This window comes from Argiope bruennichi, chromosome 4, assembly GCF_947563725.1.
Source record: "Argiope bruennichi chromosome 4, qqArgBrue1.1, whole genome shotgun sequence".
NCBI classification, from domain to species: domain Eukaryota; kingdom Metazoa; phylum Arthropoda; class Arachnida; order Araneae; family Araneidae; genus Argiope; species Argiope bruennichi.
Genome location: NC_079154.1, coordinates 78,716,564 through 78,739,568, shown reverse-complemented (window position 1 = coordinate 78,739,568; position 23,005 = coordinate 78,716,564). Strand labels below are relative to the sequence as shown.

Sequence of the window (23,005 nt, the reverse complement as noted above, 5' to 3'; positions counted from 1 at the left end):
TTTAAACTTGCAAATTTGAGTCAGGTCGTGTTGCTAGTTAAGAAATAATTTCTTCGTTAATAAAAGTCATTAGCTAATGATTATGATTTATCACCAAGTGCATCAAAATCCTGCCAATCGTCCAAAAACTAGCCGGAAATCTGTCTGCCATCTTGGATGGATACCAGAAATGGTAACAACGGCTTAGGCTTGTAATAATAAAAAAAAAAAAAAATTGCAACCGTTATATTTGGTGGCAAATAGCCTCCAAATAGCTTAATTTTGGCAACTGTGTATTAATTTTTAGTAGGTTATTGCTTGGAAATAACAAACAAACAAAAAATATGTAATGGTGAAAATTAACTAAAATTTCAAAATTCCATGGAAAAGGTGCGAATTATGGAAAATTAAATGTTCAATAATAATGGTTAAAAATCAGCATGATAAAGAATTCCACGAGTTTTAAATAGAACTGGTGCTTATTTCTTGGAATTATATCTATTCGAAGCCCAGCAATATTACTTATTTTGCTTTTTAATGAATAAACAAACCTTTTCAGAAGTTACTCAAATACTTTATTAGTTTATATCGGTTGCAATATTAAGAATAAAAAGATGACGCCTTTCAACAATCTGATTAATTTTTTTATAAAAACCATTCAATTAAGATTAATTTTTATAATATAAATTTGCATAAATCGGACGAAATGAAAAAAAGCAATGACACACGAATGAAGAAAACCAAAAGTAAAATTAATTATTTTATTTATTACTAGAGACAAAGATGGACAAATTCTACGTAGCACAGCTACTATCTAAAAAATTATATTACAGAAATATTGCACAAGAATTCGCTTCACATACAATTAATGCAATAAATGCTAATACATCCTTTGAAAAATGACTAATACTTTTGACTACATTTTCTAGACAAGATAATCATTTTTCTAGACAAGATAATCATTTGACTTATAATCATTTAGACTTACTGAAATTTTTGTACATTTATATGTATATATTTCAATGTGTAATAATAATTCGAAATTTTTTGGTAGTTATTTTGTAATAATGCTGAATATGCCAGCTATTCATCATTGAGAACTTGGTTTAAAATTTTTTTTGACGTTTAACAAAATTTGTTTGCATTTCATTAATTTTTATCTGAATATATATATAAACATTTACTTATTTAGAATTTTAAATGACACTAACATAATTTCTTCAAAAATGTCTAAATAATTTTTAAAAAAATGTATTATAGAAGAAGATTCTAACAGTTTTTTATAAGGCTTCATATAAAAATCTCTACTAAAACTTTCCCAAAAGTATTAGCGATAGTATAAATGACATTATAAAGAAGAAGAGGAAGAAATATTTAATTTCAAGATAAAACAGATTTTTCTTTTTTTTTTATAAACTAAAAAATGTAGTCTATAAACTAAAAAAAAAGGTCTTTTTGATGTTTGATTATAAAATAGCGTCAAGGAAAAAAAATAAAATTTCAACCAAAATAATTAAAAAATCAAATAAATATTAATAATATTCACAAATAAACAATGAAAATATCTTTGGCGCAAACTGATATACAAATAATAAAACAATTTTGAATTTTAAGTATTTAAAATATTCAGTAGAATCAAACAATTATTATTTTTTGAAAAACGTTAATTTTTAAAAATTAGTTCACTAAAAACAAAACAATTTAAAATATATGTTCAATATTGAAACAACAAACTAGTTCTTTTTAATCACAGGATAGTTGAAAACAGTTTCAACAAAGGAGTAATTTTATAAAATATTTTAGTAGCAAGTTACTTGAAAACTAAAAATAAATGTTTATTTATCTTTGGTTTCTAGACTCCAAATCTTTGGCACGTATATTTTTCTTCGAATATTCAAAAAGGATTTCTCTACTTCAAATGTAATGAACTGAGTACAAATGAAGATGTGTTTTGCTACTAAACAGATATACTCATACTACATAAATTTATTTTCCATTGTCCTATAATCTCAGTTCCAAATCCAAAGAACACGACACAGTTATAAGAATATTCAATGATATTATGACCAGCACAGTATCATTGTTCTGTACCTGATTTATATCAATCACAGTCAAAGTCATTACGTAAAACAAGTTCTTTGGAACTCTTTCTTCGTGAATTATAATTATTTTCTATAGCATTTTTTGCTGTTTGTTTGTTATCATCACAACAGTTTAAGAATCGATAATTTATTAATTGTCTTATTTTATTTAAGAAATGTTACTTAAGAGTAACACATGAGGTAATCTGACGGCTTAAGAGCTTGCTTATAACTTGCGGATAGCATTTACTAGCATGAGTAAAAAAATGTGACATTTCATCGATTTCACCATCCAGCAAGTCCAGGAGATGAATGCAATTGCTGCAGATTGCTGTACACACTACCACCATTGGTCACAGAAGTGTTCGTAGCACCGTTTTGCTGCACACTGGTCATCTGAGGATGAGAATAGTGTCCAACACCAGTTGGATAGGAAGAACCCGAAGTGGGTACGGTAGCTGCTGTTGGGGACGGATAGTATCCTGGATTTCCGCCAGACGGTACAGATGAATACGCTGAAGGACATGGTTTACCATCACGAACCAAAACCGGTACAGCTACCCTTCTAGCTTGATGCAAATTTGCAGCAGTCAGTTCAAGAGTTTTATCCTGCCTCTGGCGTTTGCATTTGTATCTCCTGTTCTGGAACCAGATCTTGACTTGGGTTGAAGTCAGTTTCAAGACGTTGGCGAGTTGCTCTCTTTCTGGAGCAGAAAGATAGCGCTGCTGCTTGAATCGTCTTTCCAGCTCGTAGACTTGGGCCTGTGAGAAGAGGACGCGGGGCTTCCGGCGTGTCCTCTGCCGCGTGGGCTGCGATGAGTTGCCGGAGGAAGTTGTCTCGGATTTGACAGCAGTGTTGCTGGGGACGGACGGGCTGATGATTCGATTGTTGGAGTTGTCGGTAGTCTGGCTTATGTTAAGATGATTTGGGGTGGTTGTTGCAGTGTTGTAAGACTGTATCAGTATGGGTTCTGAAATAAAACGAATAATTTTTAATATTCACAATCGTATATGAAATCTATGTTAAAGAAAATAAAAAAAATTTCAAGCAAAATATTAAATTTGTACAATTTGTTAACTGTTTAAATATTTTTTGCTTATGTGTACAATTATCTTACCTTCAATTTTTTTAAAAATTAATATCAAGTCATTTATTACATAATAAACATTTAAATTTCTATAGAATTCTAGTTTGAATTTAAAACCACAAAATGGCATCTTATTAGCAGAGAAAATTGAGCCTGCTAAATAGGTAAGTTATATAATTTTCTTCGTTAAAATTTTTTTTAATTCCAGTCTCGTTTACAATGAAGAAAAGTGCCCATTTTTTAACAAAAGAACTAAAATCAATTTTTGTAAATTTTTAGTCCTCCTTTCTTACATTAAAATACGAGTAAAATTAAGGAGGAAACTTTTACTCAAATCAATATGCATTATGCCCACAATTTCATTTTAAAATGTCTACGAATTTTTAATAACATATTCGGAATTTCCTAGAAAAATCTTAACTTCTTTATAAATTTGTTTTTATTATCTAAATTCTGAGATCTTATTAAGAAACATTTTTCAACATGAATTTTAGAGCTCAAAAATAAATTAAAATATCTAGGAGAAAATGCAATACTCTCTTTTGTAATTAAATTGATATTTGCTATTTGCAGGTATTTTTTCCCATTCTGTTTCAGATTTCTCAGTTCTTATTATTTTCTACATTTTTCTTTTACATTTAGTATTTCTTTTTTAATTTCAAAGTACATCATTTTAATGATTTAAAATCACGTTTAAAAAGTATATGCCACGTATAACATCATATATTTTATTTTTCTTTAAAATATTTCTAAATATGGACGTACAATCTGAATTCTTCGTAAGCTTAATGAAATGTAGATTAGAAATTAATAAAAATTATTTTATAAATTTAAAATCATGTGAAAAAATTATGGTTAAAAATATTTTTAAACCACTGATGTACTTCAAATAATCACGAATGTGGTCTTCACGAAGCGTTGTGAAGTAGCAAAACGATTTTGAGTTAATACATTTACAAAAAATAATTTAATTATCTTAGAGGTCAATATTTTCATATATAATTTACTTAACATCAAATTTTTAGAAAAGACTTACTAATTAAATAAGTTTTTCCAATCTTTTGTTTGCTACTTTCTGTTTTCCACACCGACCTAGTTTGCCTAAAGGGTGTATTCTTTTGTTACAATTGAAAAATCAAAAATATTTTTTAAACAGGACAAGGTTTATACAAATCATTCAAAACGTTTCGCAAGTTTTTGCTTAAAACATTCTTAGAAAATAAATGCGCACTAAAAAAATATTTCAATCTTTCAATTAATTACAAATCAATTTTGTTGTTTCCCTTAATAACAACGGAGTATGTTATTGCATTAAAAACCATTGCTATAAGACTTTAAAATTCAAAAAAAGCTTTTTTAGCAATACCAATTATCTTTTTGCACAGTCGGTTCTCCAATTTTAATAATTTTTAATTATATTTTTAAGTAAACTTTATAACAACATTTTTTCTCGCTTAAATTACTTCGCTTCAATTCATGTGCTTTGCGACGATATTAAATACATTTCTTGTACGAATATTATCTCTGTTATATAATTAAAAATAAATTATAAAGATAAAATAAAGACAGAATAATGAAGCTTAATGAAATTATCATGCTACATATTGCAGACAAGAAGTTCGAATCTCCTTTACGTTTTTTTCCTTAACTATTTTATTTTTAAAACTATTAACAGACGAAATGGAGTAGAGGTCGATTTCTTCTTTTTTTCGAACCAGATATTAACCTAAAATTAAATTAGGTTCTAAAGATAAACTCGGAGATGTTTAAGATTACAAAAAAACGCCTTCTATATTTGGTTTCTAAAAGTAAATTATATCTTCCATTGGAGGTAATTTTACACTAGCCATCACAGGATTTAAAAAAATAAGCCTTCATTAAATGAACAAAAAAAAGTATTGAAACAACCAGATGTGCTGTGTCAAATATGCAAGACAGATAGCTTACCCATAAATTAACAGCGGTAAAAAGATTGCCCACAACTGGAAAATAAATAAATAATAACAAGACAAGGACATCATTCTTGCACAGGACAAAAAAAATTGTTGTCTGGGACTTCAAAAACCGTATAAAACATTATGCTCCCTGTATGTGCAGCAAGACATTTGATATTCTGCTAGTAATAGGAAACCCGTAACCCTGAACGGTTTTTGGAGTTAGTTTTGCAGCTACTGATTTTTCTTTTTGATTCCACAGACACCTTTATTGAATTTGATACTAATCATACATTGAAGGTGTCTAGGTAAACAGCAAATGAATGTCGCAAAATTTGTTAGGTGATTTTGTTGCATTATACATTTGTTCTTTATGTTTTAAAAAATGAGAGAGAAAAATAGGCATGTTGGAATGTTTCTTCGTATTTATGGACAACATCCTGAAAAAGTGTTAAAAGGAACGTAGTGAAAAAAAATCATGTATTTAAAAAAAGTAGATCATTAAGTTGATTTTTTTTCAAGGCATGATAAAAATATGTTGACAGTTCTTGTTTCATTCTGCGTTCATGTTCATTTTTCAACGATTTCAGTTTTTTTGTAGCTGAATACTTAAAACTAGAGAGTAATAATTTTGAAACAAACTAACGAAATATCTGCAGTCTAACTGATACAATAAATATTCAATTTAAATGAATGATTAAAACTTTTAGGAATAGCAAAATATGAGATTTCCTGTTAAAATAGTAATGTCGAACAAAATAATAATAATAAAACAACGGAATAAGATATTTGAAAGAAAAATGAATTGGTTAGTGATTTAAAGTATGTTTCTCTTTCCCTATTTCATATGAACATTGATATTTAAAATAATTACTCTCAATAAATCTTTTGATGAAAAGTTTTAAGATGTTTAAAATATCTAAAAATGAAGGTGACAGATAGATGAGTGACTACGTTAAAAAGTCGGTTTTATGAAAAATTATGAATTTTTTAAATTTAATATCTTGAATGTTTAAACAGGTTTCTTTATAAAATCGTTAGAATTTTGTTTCTAAGTTTATTTTTACGAAGTTACTCTGATTTTTATATTTGCATTTTCATACGTCTTAATGCTATTTTACATGTTTAGATAAAATTTTCTCAAATTCCGATCTTTAACAGAATTTTTTCTACGAAAAACTTCATAAATTAAAATCTAATCCATATTTTCAGTTCCAATTTAGTATAATAATTTCACAATAGGTTCTTCAAATTTATTACATCTCAGTTGAATCCCAATATTTAAAGAATGGATTGAAATAGACTTATTTTTAGTTCAGGAACTAGATAATGCATTTCTTAAGTTATCTGTAAAACTTTAAGCAAATCATTCATAAACCTAAAAATTTGAAAATTTTTGTTTTATACCTAATTTTGGACATTTTTTTTTTCTAAATTAAAAAAAAAACCCTTTGAAATTTAACTCGTATAGTTTGGCTTTATAGAGATTCACCCAATCTTTTTTTTTTTTTTAGAAATATTAAAAAATATAAGTATTTTCGAAATTTCTAAAAAAAATTTATTCAAAATGTAGCCAAAATTTTATTAAAAAAAGTAAGAAAATTGAAATTTAATAATCATTTGTAAAATAGGAAAATTTTTGCATTTTAAAAATGATAAGTCATGGCATTCAGATTATGCATTGGTTTGATTAATCTAAATTAATTTATAATTGATTAAGGAAAATTAATTTGATTGATGTAAAAAGAACGTTCGTGTTAATTTTTTTATTGGAAATTCCATTCACTTATTATTTTCTTATCTAATTCAAAAAAACGTTTTCACAAAACTTTAAAAAATTTGCATTCTAAAAATGATGAGTAATCTCAAAATTATGCATTAACGAACCGCATTAATTTGGTTTGGCGTGCATCGTGCGTTCTTTTTTATCATCCGTTTCATTTATTTGTTGTTTTTCCCTCTTATGCAGAAAAAAAAAGTTTTTACAAAACTGTTTCAAAAATTTAAAAATTATAAAGAAGAAGAGAAAGAAATCTTCTTTAATTTCAAGGTAATATAAATCTTTCTTTTTGTAACTCAAAAAAAAAAATATTTTTGATGTTTGTTGCCAAGAGAATGATAATAATGCCAAGAGAAAAAAAATCAAAATTTCAATCAAAACAATTAAAAATTAAATAAATATTAATAACGTTCACAAATAAGCAATGTAAACTATCTTTGGTACAAGCTGATATACAAATAATGAAACAATTTTTGACTTTAAATATTTAAAATATTCAATAGGATCAAACAATTATTCTTTTTTGAAAAATGTTAATTTTCGAAATTTATTTGACTTAAAACAAAACAATTTAAATTACATCCATGAACCATCTAATTTAAAAAATTGGTTTCACAAAACTGTTTAAAAAAATTGTATTCTAAAAATGACGAGTAATAGGTACTCAAAATTATGCATTAAAGGACCACATAAATTCAATTTGGTGTAAAGAGAATCTTAATGTTTCCTTTTTTATTGTTCGTTTCATTCGTTTATTATATTTCCCCCTCTTATATAAAAAATTGTTTTCACAAAACTGTTTACAAATTTTGCTTATCATTACATGTCTACAAATTTTATAGAAATATCTGAAACATATAAATAAAATCACCAGTTTTTTTTCAAAATTTAACCGAGGACGCATTATATTTTGTAATAAAAATCAATATTTAGCAAGGAGAGATAGCCTGTTAGCATGCATAGACAAACTAGGAAATCTGGTTCTTTTTTTACTTTTGACATGATAGCAAGTGTTTACACATGAGATGAATTAATAATTTCGAAGAAATATAATTACTTCCTTGTCTATAATGATACTGAATTACCAACATGTGACTACTGCAAAAGTAGAATAGAACTTTCTAGAAGCAAATTTTAAAAATTTTCTGTCTCAATTAGCTTCTTTTAAATCTCACTTATTGCGAGAACATGATTTGATAAATCACTATAAAATAAAGTTAGTGATGAGCTATCTACTTACCAGTAAAATTCTAGAGAATTAGATATATTTTTATTTAATACAGAAATAAATATAGAACATTTTTCAATTGAACTTAATCAGTGGAAAAATTGTTTGATTTCATTAAATTCAGTTAATGCTTTTTTTTCTAAAATAAATTATTTATTTATCACTGAAATTCTAGAATATCATATACGTTTTATTCAATACTGGGATATATTTGGGGCATTTTTAAATCAGGTCTTGTTCCACGAGAGCTTGATTTGTTTCCATTAAATACAATTAAAAATTTTTATAAGATGAAAGATTTACTTATCAGCAAAATCCGGGCCAACAATCTTTATTGTATTCAATATCAGAAGAAAATTGGAACATTTTTCAATTCGAAAAAAATAGTTGAAACTCAAACTCGGTTAATTTGATAATCAGATATTTAAAATGATTATCAACAATTTAAATTTCACTTTATGCAGATGGATATGTAAAAGAAGTTAAATTTTTTTCATTTCTGCTGCTAAAAAGTATAAATAGAAAATTCCGGAACATTTCTTTATAGAGAACAAAGGATTAATTACCTGAAATATTTCGTTTAATTCGAGAAATCTAATTAGTCTAGTTTTAAAAAAAATAATAAATTCTCAACAAATCAAAATTTTATTTGAATCATTTGGTGAAAATAATTCAAGTATCTCACTGTGCTGTGAAACAATGATTAACTTTTTCCGAACTAATCTTTCTAGAAAACTACAAATAACCATTCTTTACAATAGGAGAATTATTTAACGAATGGCTACCTATAGTTTTTTAGAATTATTATAAAGAATAACTTCCCGAATTCTTGTTTCCGAATTTGGGGCACAAATTTGGAAACTTCCAAGAAGTGTAGTCATTTTAAGTTTTAAAAAAGTAGTTTTTCGAATAATTGAAAATTCTTTCCATCAGTTATATCGATGAAAATAATCCATATTTTAAAAATTCTTTATAAAAGTTAGTGCTAAGGGCTAACTTTTATAAACAATAAACGACCGACAATAACCATTTTAGAAGTATGTCTAGAAGTGTTTTACAAAACATTTTAGTAGGTCATTAGTAACCATTTAGGACAGCCGGGACAAAACTCAAAAACGCAAAATGCCTAGGATAATTCGATAACGGGGATCATTAAAAAATAAGTTTTTGAAATTCATTTCATTCGATTATCTTTGTAAAAACAGTTCATTTTTAAAAATGTGCTATATAAAAAAATGCTAATTGCTATTGATTGCTTAGGTGATTATTTGATTCGGTCGCCATTTAAAATTTGCATCTTAATCTTAACATCAAGGTCGGTGTAAACTCTCCGTGACCTTTGAAATAATCCCACTGACTACGGTTTAAAATAAAGACAGATGATCGAACCGAGATAATGCATAATTTAGCGACAAAACAAGTACAGTTTTACGAACTCTGATTAAAGAATTAACAGTTAACGTTATCAAAATACCGAGAAGTTCTTCTTTTTTCTTTTTTGGCAAATCTATCTTTCAGAAAAGAATGAAAACATCGGAGAAAAATATATCATAAAGTCTCCATTTAAATATGAAATGAATTTTTTTTTTGAAAATAGAACAAATTAGATATAAAAATTTTTATTAGTAATGTTTAAGTGATATTAAAAAAGGCTTTTAAAATGAAGCTTATTTTTGTCCGATCGAACTAATTTATTTAAATGTTTTTTTATCTTTAATATTTAAGTGGTACTCAATAAAATATTTTAGAATTAAATAATTATCAGCGATATCAATTTTCTTAATTTTAATTCTTTCAAGGTTAAATAATTTTTTTAACTTAATATAAAAATGTTCAAGTTAAATATCTATTTCGATTAAATCTCAATATCTAGTTAGTATAGGCACATAACCTTTAAATATAGGCATATAATAAAAATGAAAAAATTGTTTTTAATGACCATTGGGTCAATATACATATGTACTGCTAAAAAATAATGCATTCTAAATTTCGATACATTCGCCTGGTATTATTGGTCATATTTAATAAAATGTTCTTTGCATAACTTTTTAAATAAAAAATTCACATGTATGCGATTCAAATTAGAGCAATTGTAAAGTTTTGATTAACATTATTACAGAACTCTTTGATAAGCATTATTATCAGATAATTTCATTTAAAGTCTCAAGGAAGATCTACGAATCAATACACGATCCTTCTACGAAGCGGCTGTCGATTAAATGATTTTGCTTAAAATGCTTGTTCCTAAAACATACTTCATTAAATATACCTCCAGTCATTTATTGATTAAAGGAGCACCCTTTATATAGCTTGGATAAATAAAATTTAATGAATGTCTAAGCAAAACTTAATTAATTAAGAAAAAATCTGGATAAATTTATGAATCTCCACCATGAAAGATTAATTTTTAAATAGCCAGTTTAATTTAGAAAATGAAGGTGATTTTATTTTCTACGGAAATAGTTAAACGGAAAGCAATAAATATTAATAAATTTGAATTAAAAATCGATTGTTTTGTTTAGCTTAAAAAAATTTTAAATACACGCTCGCATATTTAAAAAAAATTCTCAAGAATATTGTTATAATGTAAATGATAGTTTTAAAAAACAAATATGCGATAAACAACGGCTTAATATTCAATAGAATTTCGCTTCAAACAGTAAAATTAGAAAAGACACTAAATTATGTTTATTTTGTGGCATAAAATTTTTTAAATTTAGGAAACGTAACTATTTTGCTTATCATATTTTTCAAATAAAACCAGATTACATTATAACATCATGATATCGTTAAACATGAAATAATTAGATTTTATAAAAGACAAACATATATCTTGTATATTTTATGAATCGGTATAATATTTGATAAAATTAATTTTGCATAATTTATTGATTTCCAGTTATATCGTATTATTTAGGAATTAACAAATAATTAATCAGTTAAGTGCGTTTGATGCGTATACACATCAATCCAAATCTTCACCTTGGTCTATGCGTAATATTCATCTTGGTCTGCTTGTGTTGTCAGAAAAACAATTTGGGAATTATATATGCATATCATTCTGACTGCCTGCGATCACGCTAATTCAAAAGTACAGCAAACTACAAGCAACATTTTGGTGTTTGGTATCTGTACCGAAATTAAGGATTTCCCTCAAATTTTGGATGAAATCCAAAGTTCATACATTCATATCCAAGCGTCATGCCAATTCATCTAGCCGAAGTGATCTCCTTGAAAGTTTCTCGTATATTGCTTAATAACAGTATTAAACCCTCCCCGCATAAAATTATATCCGAGCTAAGGGGGGGAGGGTCAACATTTTCTTGTGAAACTCATGAACCCTACCAGTACTTAGATTTGTAATTTCAGAATCCCTCACATAAACTTTCTGTGCTTCGTAGCATCGTGGGGAAAAGAAAATCGATTATGCAATTTGGCCTTTTTTACGACCAAAAGAAAACCAAAAATTGATACACAAATACAATTTTAGTAACAGGATCATATATCAAATTTTATTTATCTAAGTAGCTGCGTTTTCGAGTTATCACATTTGAATATGCCTCTAAGTTGAGACAGACAGATAACCAATCCGTTTGCGGATGCCCACTCGGATTTGATTTAAATTTTAATGAGGATCTATATTATAAATGCTGAAACTATGCATCAAATTTCATTTATCCAAGATGTTGCATTTTTGAGTTAGCGAACTCTTGCCAGATTTGGTTCAAAACTTCAAACATATCTGCATTTTAGATGTTAAATCTATATGCCAAATTTTGCTCATCTAATTCTACGTTTTATAGTCATCACATTCTCTTGTTCTCGCACAGACAACTGGACTTGCTGTAGATGGACTTATTTCATTCAAAATTTGACGGAAATTTACAAATTCGATGTAGAAACCACATACCAAGTTTCACTACTAGTTTAATGCGTTTTTGATCTGTGCTCACAGACAGACATGATTTTAAAAAATGTGCTTTCTGTATTCAGAAAGGCCTGGAATATGAATATATATGTGAAAATCTCAAATCAGATTTTTTTTTAACGATTATTATACTTTTTCTTTATTATACTTCATATACAAAAAAGTGAAAATGCTAATAGCTCAATACACTAAATTTAGTATATAATTTTTTTCATTCGAATTATAGATGTATTCAAGATTTTGGACCTAATTCATAAAGAATGGCTTGTCTTTGAACAAAAGCAAAATCGAAAATTAACAACTTAATATAAATTAAATTCGATATGTGATGTTACCATTACCACCGTAAAAATGTATCAAATTTTAGACCTAATCGGTGAAAAAGAATATACTATAAGACAATAATTGATTTTTTTTCACTATATGGTGAAATATAAAAAGCACCATATTGCGTTAATACAGTAGACTCCCGATTATCCGCGCCTGCCGCACTAAGTTTTTTTTTTTTGATTGATTTTTTCAAAAAGGTGCAGTTTTACAGCTATGCTTTTGTAATTACATAATACATTACAGTATTAAAACAGTACATATGTATTAATTTTTCTGTGTATCCTTAACGCCTCTCGTAAATACTAAGCACTTTTCTGTTTTCATTAACAAAAAGCATTTTAGGTTAGTTTTGAGTGATATACTAAAATATTAAGCGTTAGTTAAACATTTCCTGCTGTTTATTTTACGTTTTATTGTACATAAAACGATTTTTCAAAGTTGGAATGGCTGTTTTCTTTTTTGCTATAACCGTTTTTAGCTTTTTTTCGGATTATCCGCTATTTTTGTTATCCGCGGCGGCCGCGCCACCCAATTCCGCGGATAATCGGGAGTGTACTGTATATGAAAGTATCGAAATGCAGAACACTCCGACTTGCAGCAGTTCTGGTTCGCTAACTCCTCGTGGTCGCGGCAGCCTGACGGCAGAGTTATTGCCCGCAACGCCGTAGAGTATTCGAAATACGATTGCACTCAAGATCTACAGAGTACGCGAATTTAGTGTAAGACTCTAATGACCACCAAGGTTACTCATACGAGGGATATCCCACCAATCTTGTGGAGGTCATAGTACGACCCCAGTGGCCGGGCAGAAGTGAGGGCACAGAGTAGCGAAAAATAATGAAAATGGATTCATGATGAATACGCCCCTTTAGACAATATAAACTCTCAATTCTGTAAAATTTTAGCGTAAATAGTTAAAAATTAATATATTTAGTCAAGATAAACTGCCAATAGTACTAATATACTTTTCAGTTTTGATCAAAGTTTGATTCAAAATAGAAAACAATTGTGACATGCAAGTCAGCTTGAACTGTTGTATTAAATGAGGAGGAAATAGGAACTTAACTTTTGATGCACGTTTAGTCAATCGGTATCAAACTACCTTTTGCTCTGTCGAACTTAAGAGAGATGAATGCCGTCGGAAGTGTGATTTATATTATCAAATCACGATTACATATCACAATTCAAAATTAAGCAATGTGCACCAAAATATCTCTCCCGTAGTTTCTAAACAAGCAGATTTCATATTCGATGTAGAAACCTCAGGCGACAGCGGAGAAATTCACAGACTTATTATTAATAATACCTCAGATCTCAGAGAGATTCTGTTCTTTAAAGAAATATCCATATTATTATTATTTAATTTTTTTTTTTTTGTATTTGGGAGAACTTCCTAAATGGGTCGTTTATGAAACATCGTCAAGTCTTGTTATATTAAAATTTCAAAGCAATGCTAGATCTATTTTGTCATAAACCTTGAATTATGGTGCCGAGCTTGCACCCTTCTCTCAATACTTTCACACCACGCCAAAGAACATTCTACTCCGACGAATTTAACATGCAGCAATGCCGCGTGAATATGGTGAAATTGGTTGCCAAACCAGGAACCCTCCAGTTACGGAGCCGAGATCTTACCACCAGATCACCGCAGATCAGAAACGGCTAATCCTGTTCGATACTGCTTCGTTTAGTAATGGTTCTCTGTAGAAGAAGGTCACCACATCTTCAACCTAATCAAGCAAACATCATCTTTGTATTCCTAGTACAAACATAAGAGAGATCAAACAGAAATTCACAAACTTTATGAGAATCGTGATCAACAGTACTTCAGATCTCTTCTGAGGTGCACACCACTGTTTATTAACCAATCCACTATTTATATTCGACTTAACTTCTAAATGGGATGTAAATCAACTAAATTCAATCAAGACTGAGTACATTTTCACGAGGCCGAAACCCCAAGGCGACCGAGAAGAAATTCTCAGACTAAATTAAACCCATAATAAAGAATATTTTAGACCTCATTTGAGTGTGTATGTCCTTTTAAAGAGTACACATACCCAATTTAAAAAATAAATTTATTATTTCAATTTAATTTAAATATTTACAAAACTAAAGTTTTAATTTTTTTGGGAATGAATTATTTTTAAAGCTTTTAAAAAGTGTTTATATTTGAGATGCTCACAAATTCTTCAATTGATTTACTTTCATAAGAAGTAATTCTGTGCGTTCGGGCGTGTGAAAATATTCTTCTATTCTACCTTCACTTATCATTCTAATATATTTTCCCGAAATTGACATTCCTTTATCAGCACCAGTTACTTCCCAGAAAAACACCCCAAAGAAGTTACAGTTAGCGAACAAATAGCACCTCATTAATCAGATTATTTCCAAGATTATTAGGATCGAAGATAAGAATGATGTCATAAGGTTTGCAAAAATTTGACGTTCCGTGAATAAAATAAAAATAAGAAAAATCTGGGTCGTGCATTATCGGACGCCTTCCATCAATATGGCCAAAAGATAAATATCGATTTATGGCTTTCAGATATGCATAAATTAGAACTAAATATGGAAACACTGATTGGCTTAATAATAGGCTTTTATTCGATGCAGAAGATTAGAACGAAGATTTTTCTACTTTCTCGTATATGAAGTTTAGAGAAAAAAACTGTCGAAATTCGAAGGCGAGGTTTTGATCAATCTTCCCAATTTAACGTCTATGAATTCAAAAACGCATTTTTGATATTATGTATGTCTATTTCTCTGTATAAGAATAGAATAATTCATAAATGTTTTGAAACAGACGAATGAGATTTGGTGTATGGATTTTATATCAAATTTGTAGATATTTATCAAATTTTAAATGAAATCCGGCTGTCTTAATATAAATTAACACGATAGCTACAAAGCGAAGAGAACTAGATGGATGCAATTTGTTATATAAATTTAACATCTCAAATGTAGATACCTTTTCAAATTAGGAACCAAATCTGCCAAGAGGTTGACCGTCTGCCTCTGTACTTTCACAAGCATGTAACGCGATAGCTCTAAAACGCAAGGGTTTAACTACGTGGAATCTGGTATGCAATTTTATGATCACAATTGTAGTTCTATGTCAAATTTTGGCTCCATTCAGGTGTAAAATACTGTCAAAAACATAAATTCGGTTTTCAAGTACTAATCACCGCATGCCAGGAATAAATCACCAAAAATGAAAAAAAAAAAAAAGAAAAAAAATGTCGCCAAGGATCACATGATAGATTCAGTAAAAACACTAGAATCACACCATAATTATTTCGTAACTATTGTTCAATAATTAAGTAAGTAAGTATTGTTCAATAATTAAGTAAGTAAGTATTGTTCAATAATTAAGTAAGTAAGTATTGTTCAATATTGTTTCGTAAGTATTGTTCAATATTGTTTCGTAAGTATTGTTCAATATTGTTTCGTAAGTATTGTTCAATATTGTTTCGTAAGTATTGTTCAATAATTAAGTAAGTAAGTATTGTTCAATATTGTTTCGTAAGTATTGTTCAATATTGTTTCGTAAGTATTGTTCAATATTGTTTCGTAAGTATTGTAAGTATATTTATATTTCGTAAGTATTGTTCACTAATGCCATGTCAGGAATTCACAGATTTTACCAAGGTCCACATTTTTATGGGATAGTGGGGAAAGGAATAACATATTTATTAGAGAGTATGGGAGAAATTTTTGAGGAGGTTATTCCCACTCTTATATTAATAGTATCCCAAGTATTAATTACCAAAGATATACGCTAATAGTCTTTTTTGTCACTACTGTTAGCCAATGATATGAGATTAATAATATACATCAAGTTCATTTATTAGAGCGTATACGAGGAAGTGCCGGGGTTATTACTTTCACTGGTTTAGATACAAATGATTTTAGGGGAAATTCGAATTATGAAATTGAATTCAAAAATTCAAATAGTAAATATAGACATGCAAACAAAAAACGAGTTCATTTCTTGTTGCTAATTGCGCATAAATTAGTTGTACATCTATTTAGAATTTAAATAATGAATAATAAATAAATATTTGTGTATTAGAAATAAAAAATTTTGTTTTATTTTTCCTATTAAAAATTTGGAATCCCCTTGAGATGCAACCATAAATATTCTAAGTAATCACATTATAATCATATGTTTAAAGTATTTTTAAATTTTTATGTGCTGAAAGTTCAATGATTTTTTTTATTTCTCGTTCATCGTTATTTTATATTCTTCTACTGTTCAAGATAGTTATTGGGATTTTAAATCATTGTTCTGTTATCTTCTCCTCATGCATTTACGAATTTTCCTTGAATTTTTTTCTGTTTATTTTGCATCGCTGCTATATAATTAAGAATAAATGCTAAAATAAGATGAGAATAAATGAATGAAGCATAAAATATTATCATACTATTTAGGTAAAAAGTTCACATAGTCTTTCAATATTTCTTTTATTATTTTATTGAATGGTACCATTTTAAGACGAAATTATATGAACAATATTCATAATTATATCTAAGAAAGCATTTCTAAAAAATATATGAATAAATGTAGGAATGTACATGAGAGAGACAACTGGGATGAACTTTAGAAACTTCTTAGATTAATTTACAGCAATTATTGTTGTTGATCTCCTAAATGTGAATCATGGTCAGAGGAAGAGGATGAACAATTGAATTAAATACATGAATGCACAGGATAAATACCACATAAATCTGTGACCAAAGAATAAAGGTGCTGACGAATGGGTATGCGAAGTATTTGTTCAAGTGGGGAAGATGGCATCAAATCTGTCTATATGACGCGTTATTAGGTACAGATCTCGTAAATCTGAATAAATATCGGGGGAGGAGTATGATGCCCTAATGGATTATTGGCGACTGATCTTGAAAAATCTAAAATTAGGGATAGACGACTTTACTATCTGTCTCTCTTTTTAATTATATCTCCTCTTTTAATCCCAAGACATATAGAATTACGTATGACAATACGATTTAATTACTACCTGCTTTTACTTTAATTATTTTTTATTTACTACCTAGTTGCTTCAGATTGTAACATCGCCCTTGTCGTATAACCATGGTTCAAAATAGTTAACTTCTGTACAAAACAACCTAGGAGTATTTTAAAAACGGAATTTTAATATTGCAAACTAAATCATACTGTTTGACAGATATACTTCCACAAAATATTTTTCTAGTGTAATAAGCATATTTTATGTTATATTTGAGAAGTGACATCATAACTAATTAATTAGCTTTTCGGACTTAAAAAGTACATATATTCAAGTAAGAAAATGTTCCACTATTTGCATCTGAATTCTAAACCATGCTCTCCATAAAAAGCTGTTATCGCTGTGTTTGCTTCTTGCTTTTGATGGAAAGTCAAAAACCCCATGTGCCAGTCATATGTGGCAACTCTTTACGTTTGTCGCGCATTATTGGTCCCCAAAGTATCAATTCGACTAATTGGGATCAAGTTTGTTAGGGATCAAGAGAAAGGGTCGTTCTCTAGGGTTGCACGTTAAGGGTGGTAATGTTCTTGAGGATAACTCTGAGAGTATAGGCTCTGGCAGTACGAAGATATATTTCAGAGATGAGAATCTCATAGATACCCAGAGCCGGCAATCTTCCAATTAATTATGGACTTCATATGGATACTCTCGAAACGAATTACCATTGATAACCCTAACTCCTATGTTTGATTTGTTATTATCACTCCCAATGGTTCTAATAGAAAATTTTATCATGTATCTCCCCTCCCCCCCCTAAAAATACTTGAAACAGTCGCTGATGATATGACTCCGTAAAGAAACTGATACCAGAAGATTTTTGCACATTGAAACCAAAATCTGCCACAAAAAAACAAAATACTCTTCAGTTTCGGTGCTTAATCGTTATGGCTCAACTGAATATCCTAAACTGAACTTTTAAATATATCTGAAAGTGACATTCATGAGGATTTGTCCAATCGAAGAGTCACGTTCGTGTTGGTCGCATTATGATTGAAACTATCAATACAACATGCCGATCCAACCTTCTAGAAATGTCAGTTACCTAAAAGCAGGATACATACTTTGTCTTTTTTTCATTACGTTCAAAATCTTACAATCCTTTGGTTATAATTGTCAAAGATATGATCACTCTATAGTAGATTATCAAAGGAATATGTCCCCAAAGTGAAACCAGTGGTCAATCTTTCGCAAAATGTACTCGCGGAACTCGAAATGTGAACTGTCAACAGCCTCATTCGTCGGATACTTTGTCCTGTGTACAATGAAGTATTGAGAAAAAAATCCATAAGAGTAAAATAAAGCAAAATCTTTAGTAGATCGAATTATTCCCCAAACCTGTTTCCTGCTTAAAATGTCAAAAATATACTCAATCGCAGTGTTCGAGTTCGAACGATGACTTCAACGAAATTTCTCTAATAAAGACAATACATCTTTTTTTTAAATAAAGGGATGTATCTCAGTAAAAAATTTCGGAAAAGAAGAGACGATTAAATAGAGAGTTTTGGCTCTTGTGTCATTAAATACCGAACAACTGTATGCATCAAATGGACCAGCCATTTTCATGCCACCATAGAATAAGAGCTGTAAAATATTTAATATATTAAATAATTTCACTATAAAAGATTATCTTTATATTGCATTTGTTATTACAGATTTCAAATGGAGGCAAAAAAAATTTTCTTGCCACATTTATTTGCCACTTATGAAATTCCTCAGTCGTTCAGTCAACACGTGTGCGAAGTTCCTCCAAGATCTCAAAAAGTCATTTCGAACATTGGAATGCATCAGAACTCAAGCCTGGTATTAAGAAAAAAGGCACCATCTCTACAAAAGTGCCAACCTTTTATTTTAAAAAGTCATTACAACATTCACTAAAACTGCAGTTATGAAGGTGCTTGTCTTATGAATGGGTCCAGCAAATAATAAAGCATTTCAACAACCTGTTGGCAGAGACACCAGTCAACAACAGGCCACTGGAGCTTCAAGTGACTCTTCTACAAGAAGATTCTTCAGACTCACGATGATTTCATGATAGTCTACGAAGGATACTTCTAATTTTGAAGAGGGCTCAGCCCTAACCACTTGGAAAAACATAAGTAGCCATAACTCTTAAATATGTTTTATTAGGAGAGTATACTAAAAGAGAGTAAAGAGTAACATTTGAATCCAGTTGAGATATACTTTTGGGAAAGAGAAGACACGGAGCTGACTAGTCTGGGCGAAATCACTCTATTTCGGATTACTTGCAAAATATTCTTAGCTCGAAATCCAGGTAAGTAAGAAAATAATATTTTAGTATCCTAATTATTATAATCTGATCTGTAGTAATGATTGCGTCATCAAAAACGCATTTAGCAGATTATTTTATAATTTTAATGTTTTATCAATGGGTGAAAGGTAAAAATACACTTGGATTACTCATAAAATACATTCAGGTCAACTTTTATGGTAAGTACATAAGCACTGTATTCCGATCTTAGACACAAGATTTCGTAGTTTCTTCTTGTGTACAGCCGACCACCCCACCACCATTGAACGAAGCAGTATCGACAGGATTTGTTGTGGCCGATTGAAACATTTTTAGTCTATGGGACTTGCACCACTAATGGATCATTACATTTTTGCGATTCAAACTTTAATAAAAGATGTAAATGAATGTAAAATAACGTCACTTCTAAAATTTTGGCTTAATTTACACACACACACACACACACACACACACACACACACACACACACACACACACACACACACATATATATATATATTTGTTTAGGTTGCTCGATTTAGATCGGTGTTTATAACAGCGACCACATTGGCCATATGATAATTACGGTTATGAGAATAATACTGAAGCGAATAACAAGCGTTTGCAAGAACTGACGAATAACTGCACTACTTCATTTTTTAATTAATTAATTCAATTTTTGCATTGATTTTTAATTGTAAAGTACTTTTATAACGGTTCATATATTTTTTTTTACTTATTTATGTGATGTAGAATTAGAAAAAAAAAGTCTCAAAATTCTTGATCTAGTCTGTTTAAGTGATCACGCCATAAGTTTAAAAGTTATGATTAGTAAAATTATTTTACATTTTCCATGGTTTAGTAGAAATAAGGTATATTTGAAAGTTCTAAAGTAAAATTAGTCTTCCTAAGGACAACATAGAGAGTAACATTTTATATACCAAGTTATTGCACTGCATTTTTTAAAAAATCTATTCAATTTGAGAATAAAATGAAAGCTACTATTGCCTATATCTAATGGTTTCTCCTTTTGTTAAAATCTATATTCACCTCAGTTCAGAATGAATTAAAATTAAATTTTATTTTTATATTAAATATAAAGCTGCCTTAAATACTTCTGCAGAAAAGATTTAAGATAAAGATTCTTTTTTCCATGAAACGTATATTTAATTTCATTTTTTGTGTATTTATCGAACTCGATCTCTTATTTCATGATTTTTAACATATAACAGTCTAAAAATTTCCATGATTGGTAATATTTTCTTAATAATAGTGACTGACTATCAGGAAAAACCTTTTTTGATTTTAAACTCAACTTGTGAATTGTGAATTCAATTAATTCCATTTCAGCTTAAAATTCTGAATTAAAAAGTTGTCAAACTGTAAAAATTAAAATTTTTCAAGCATCATACGTATGAATGTAATGCATGTAAAAAGTAATTCAATAACTATAAAATATAAATACCAGACATTATGTTTTTAAACAATAATTTGTAATGCTTAGTGATCAATAGAAATTTACTAATTCTTTTACCAAGACTAAAAAAAAAAAGCGCTACACACTTATAACCACTTAAAGATGGGTATGAATTGTTTTATTAAGGTATTACTTGATCAGCTTTAACTATTTTATTATTTTAATATATTCTTTTTGTGATAAAAATATATTAAAAAAATAATGGAAAAGTTAAAGCTAATTTTTCATACCAAAAGCAAAGATCTTTCAGTTCAATATTTTCTTTTTGCATTTTAAAATGCAATTAAAATTAATATTCTTTAAAATTTGTGACTTATTTCCACGCATTATGCAATTCTTCAAATACATTTTTATTCTACATCTTCTTTATTAAAACAAATATTTAATAAAGAGAGTGTAAATCTTAATTTCATTATTTCCTGATATTCCACATTTTACTAATTATGAGTAGGCAGATTTTAACTATCGAGAAATAAAAATTAAATGAACCGAATCAATGAAAACATGATCCAGTTCTTTCACTTATTTAAAATGTAGGTTCAAAATATATAAAAAAAGATACTAACTAGATGTAACAAGGAAAAAAAAATGAAGGCTGAGAGAATCTAACTATGACATCATCAGTTAAATGCATGAATAAATGCTCGCTGCCTTGATTCGTCTTGCCGCATCGTTTTCAGAAACACGCTTAGTCATGAAATGTGGGGAAATTAAGTTTCATCTTCTGTTTGTGGTTCTTTTAAATATTGCCATTTTGTCCGCATTTCGTTATTAATTCATAATATTTGGATTAAATACATCTTTATAGCAAATGTAAACTAATGAATGCATGTGACTTATTCGATACTTCGCGATAAGCAGCTATAACAAACGATACCTGTACTTTGTTGTTACTATTTAATTTGTTATTGGAATTCGGTTGAGGGCCAAGACATTGCCACAACATATTCAATTCTGAAGAAATCCCAAGATGAACGGATAAAAAAACGTGCTATTTTCGCTCTTGATCGTTTATGTTTGTGTTGACGGTATAAGGAAATATAGCAATCTTAATTAGGTTGAATATGTTTTTTCAGTTGCCAAAATAGATAATGATCACACATTTTACATAGATAGTTGACTCTGTGATTGTTTCATATTATTTATTAGCCATTCTTGATAGTTGGTTCACCGAAGATACTGCTTATATTTAATTTCAGTTTAATCGGTTAGATATAATTTCATACCCATGATTTTATCAGTGTCAGAAATTGAAGTCGTGCATTTTAATTGTTTTGTATACGTTCTGATAATTGTGTACCTGAACTTTATTAATGACCTTATGATGTCATAAGACCAGTCCCATGACATCACAAGACTGTAAAATGTAAATATCCGGTTCATCTAGTAATTTAGTGTAGAATTATTTATGTGTTCGGTATTGTAGTTTCACTTTTTTATTCTTTGGTAAATTACACAGATATTAAACAGAATTCTTCTACTTTTAGTTTTTAACAATGAGAGAAAATCATTGATGAAGTAATGAAAATGGTTTAAATCTGAGGGCAACTGTATAATCCATTGATGAAAATTAGGCATAAAATATTTTTAAAACGAGTCAAAATTTAAAATAAATTTTACGCCTTTCAAATGAGTATCACTGAAAATATATAGTTTTCAGTTTTAAAATGGCGTTAAAGTCATTGTTGTGCTGTAATATTTTCGGAAGCTGTGGAGGGGAAAAAATCATATTTTCGCTTAGTTTTTAATTGATTAAAATTGATTAACTGATTAAAATTCAAATCAAAATTTCAAAAAATGTCATAGACAAAAATATATATTCAATAAATCTGCTTTTCATAATTTTTCAACTAAATTATAAAAATAAATATCAACAAATAAATTCTAAGATTCAAAGGAAAC

General features: G+C 28.8%; 1 protein-coding gene across 2 annotated transcripts in view; it reads right to left on the bottom strand.

Moving 5' to 3' along the window:
* Positions 1-1,376: 1,376 nt before the first annotated feature.
* Positions 1,377-23,005, bottom strand: part of LOC129967024 (homeobox protein Nkx-2.5-like) — a 30,390-nt gene continuing 8,761 nt past the window's right edge. The window contains exon 2 of one of the 2 annotated variants that reach the window (XM_056081658.1): positions 1,377-3,031. In XM_056081658.1, coding sequence (XP_055937633.1) covers positions 2,346-3,031 — 686 coding nt within the window. In that variant the 3' untranslated portion in view covers positions 1,377-2,345. The remainder of the gene's footprint in view (positions 3,032-23,005) is intronic. The other variant, XM_056081656.1, reaches the window with a different exon arrangement.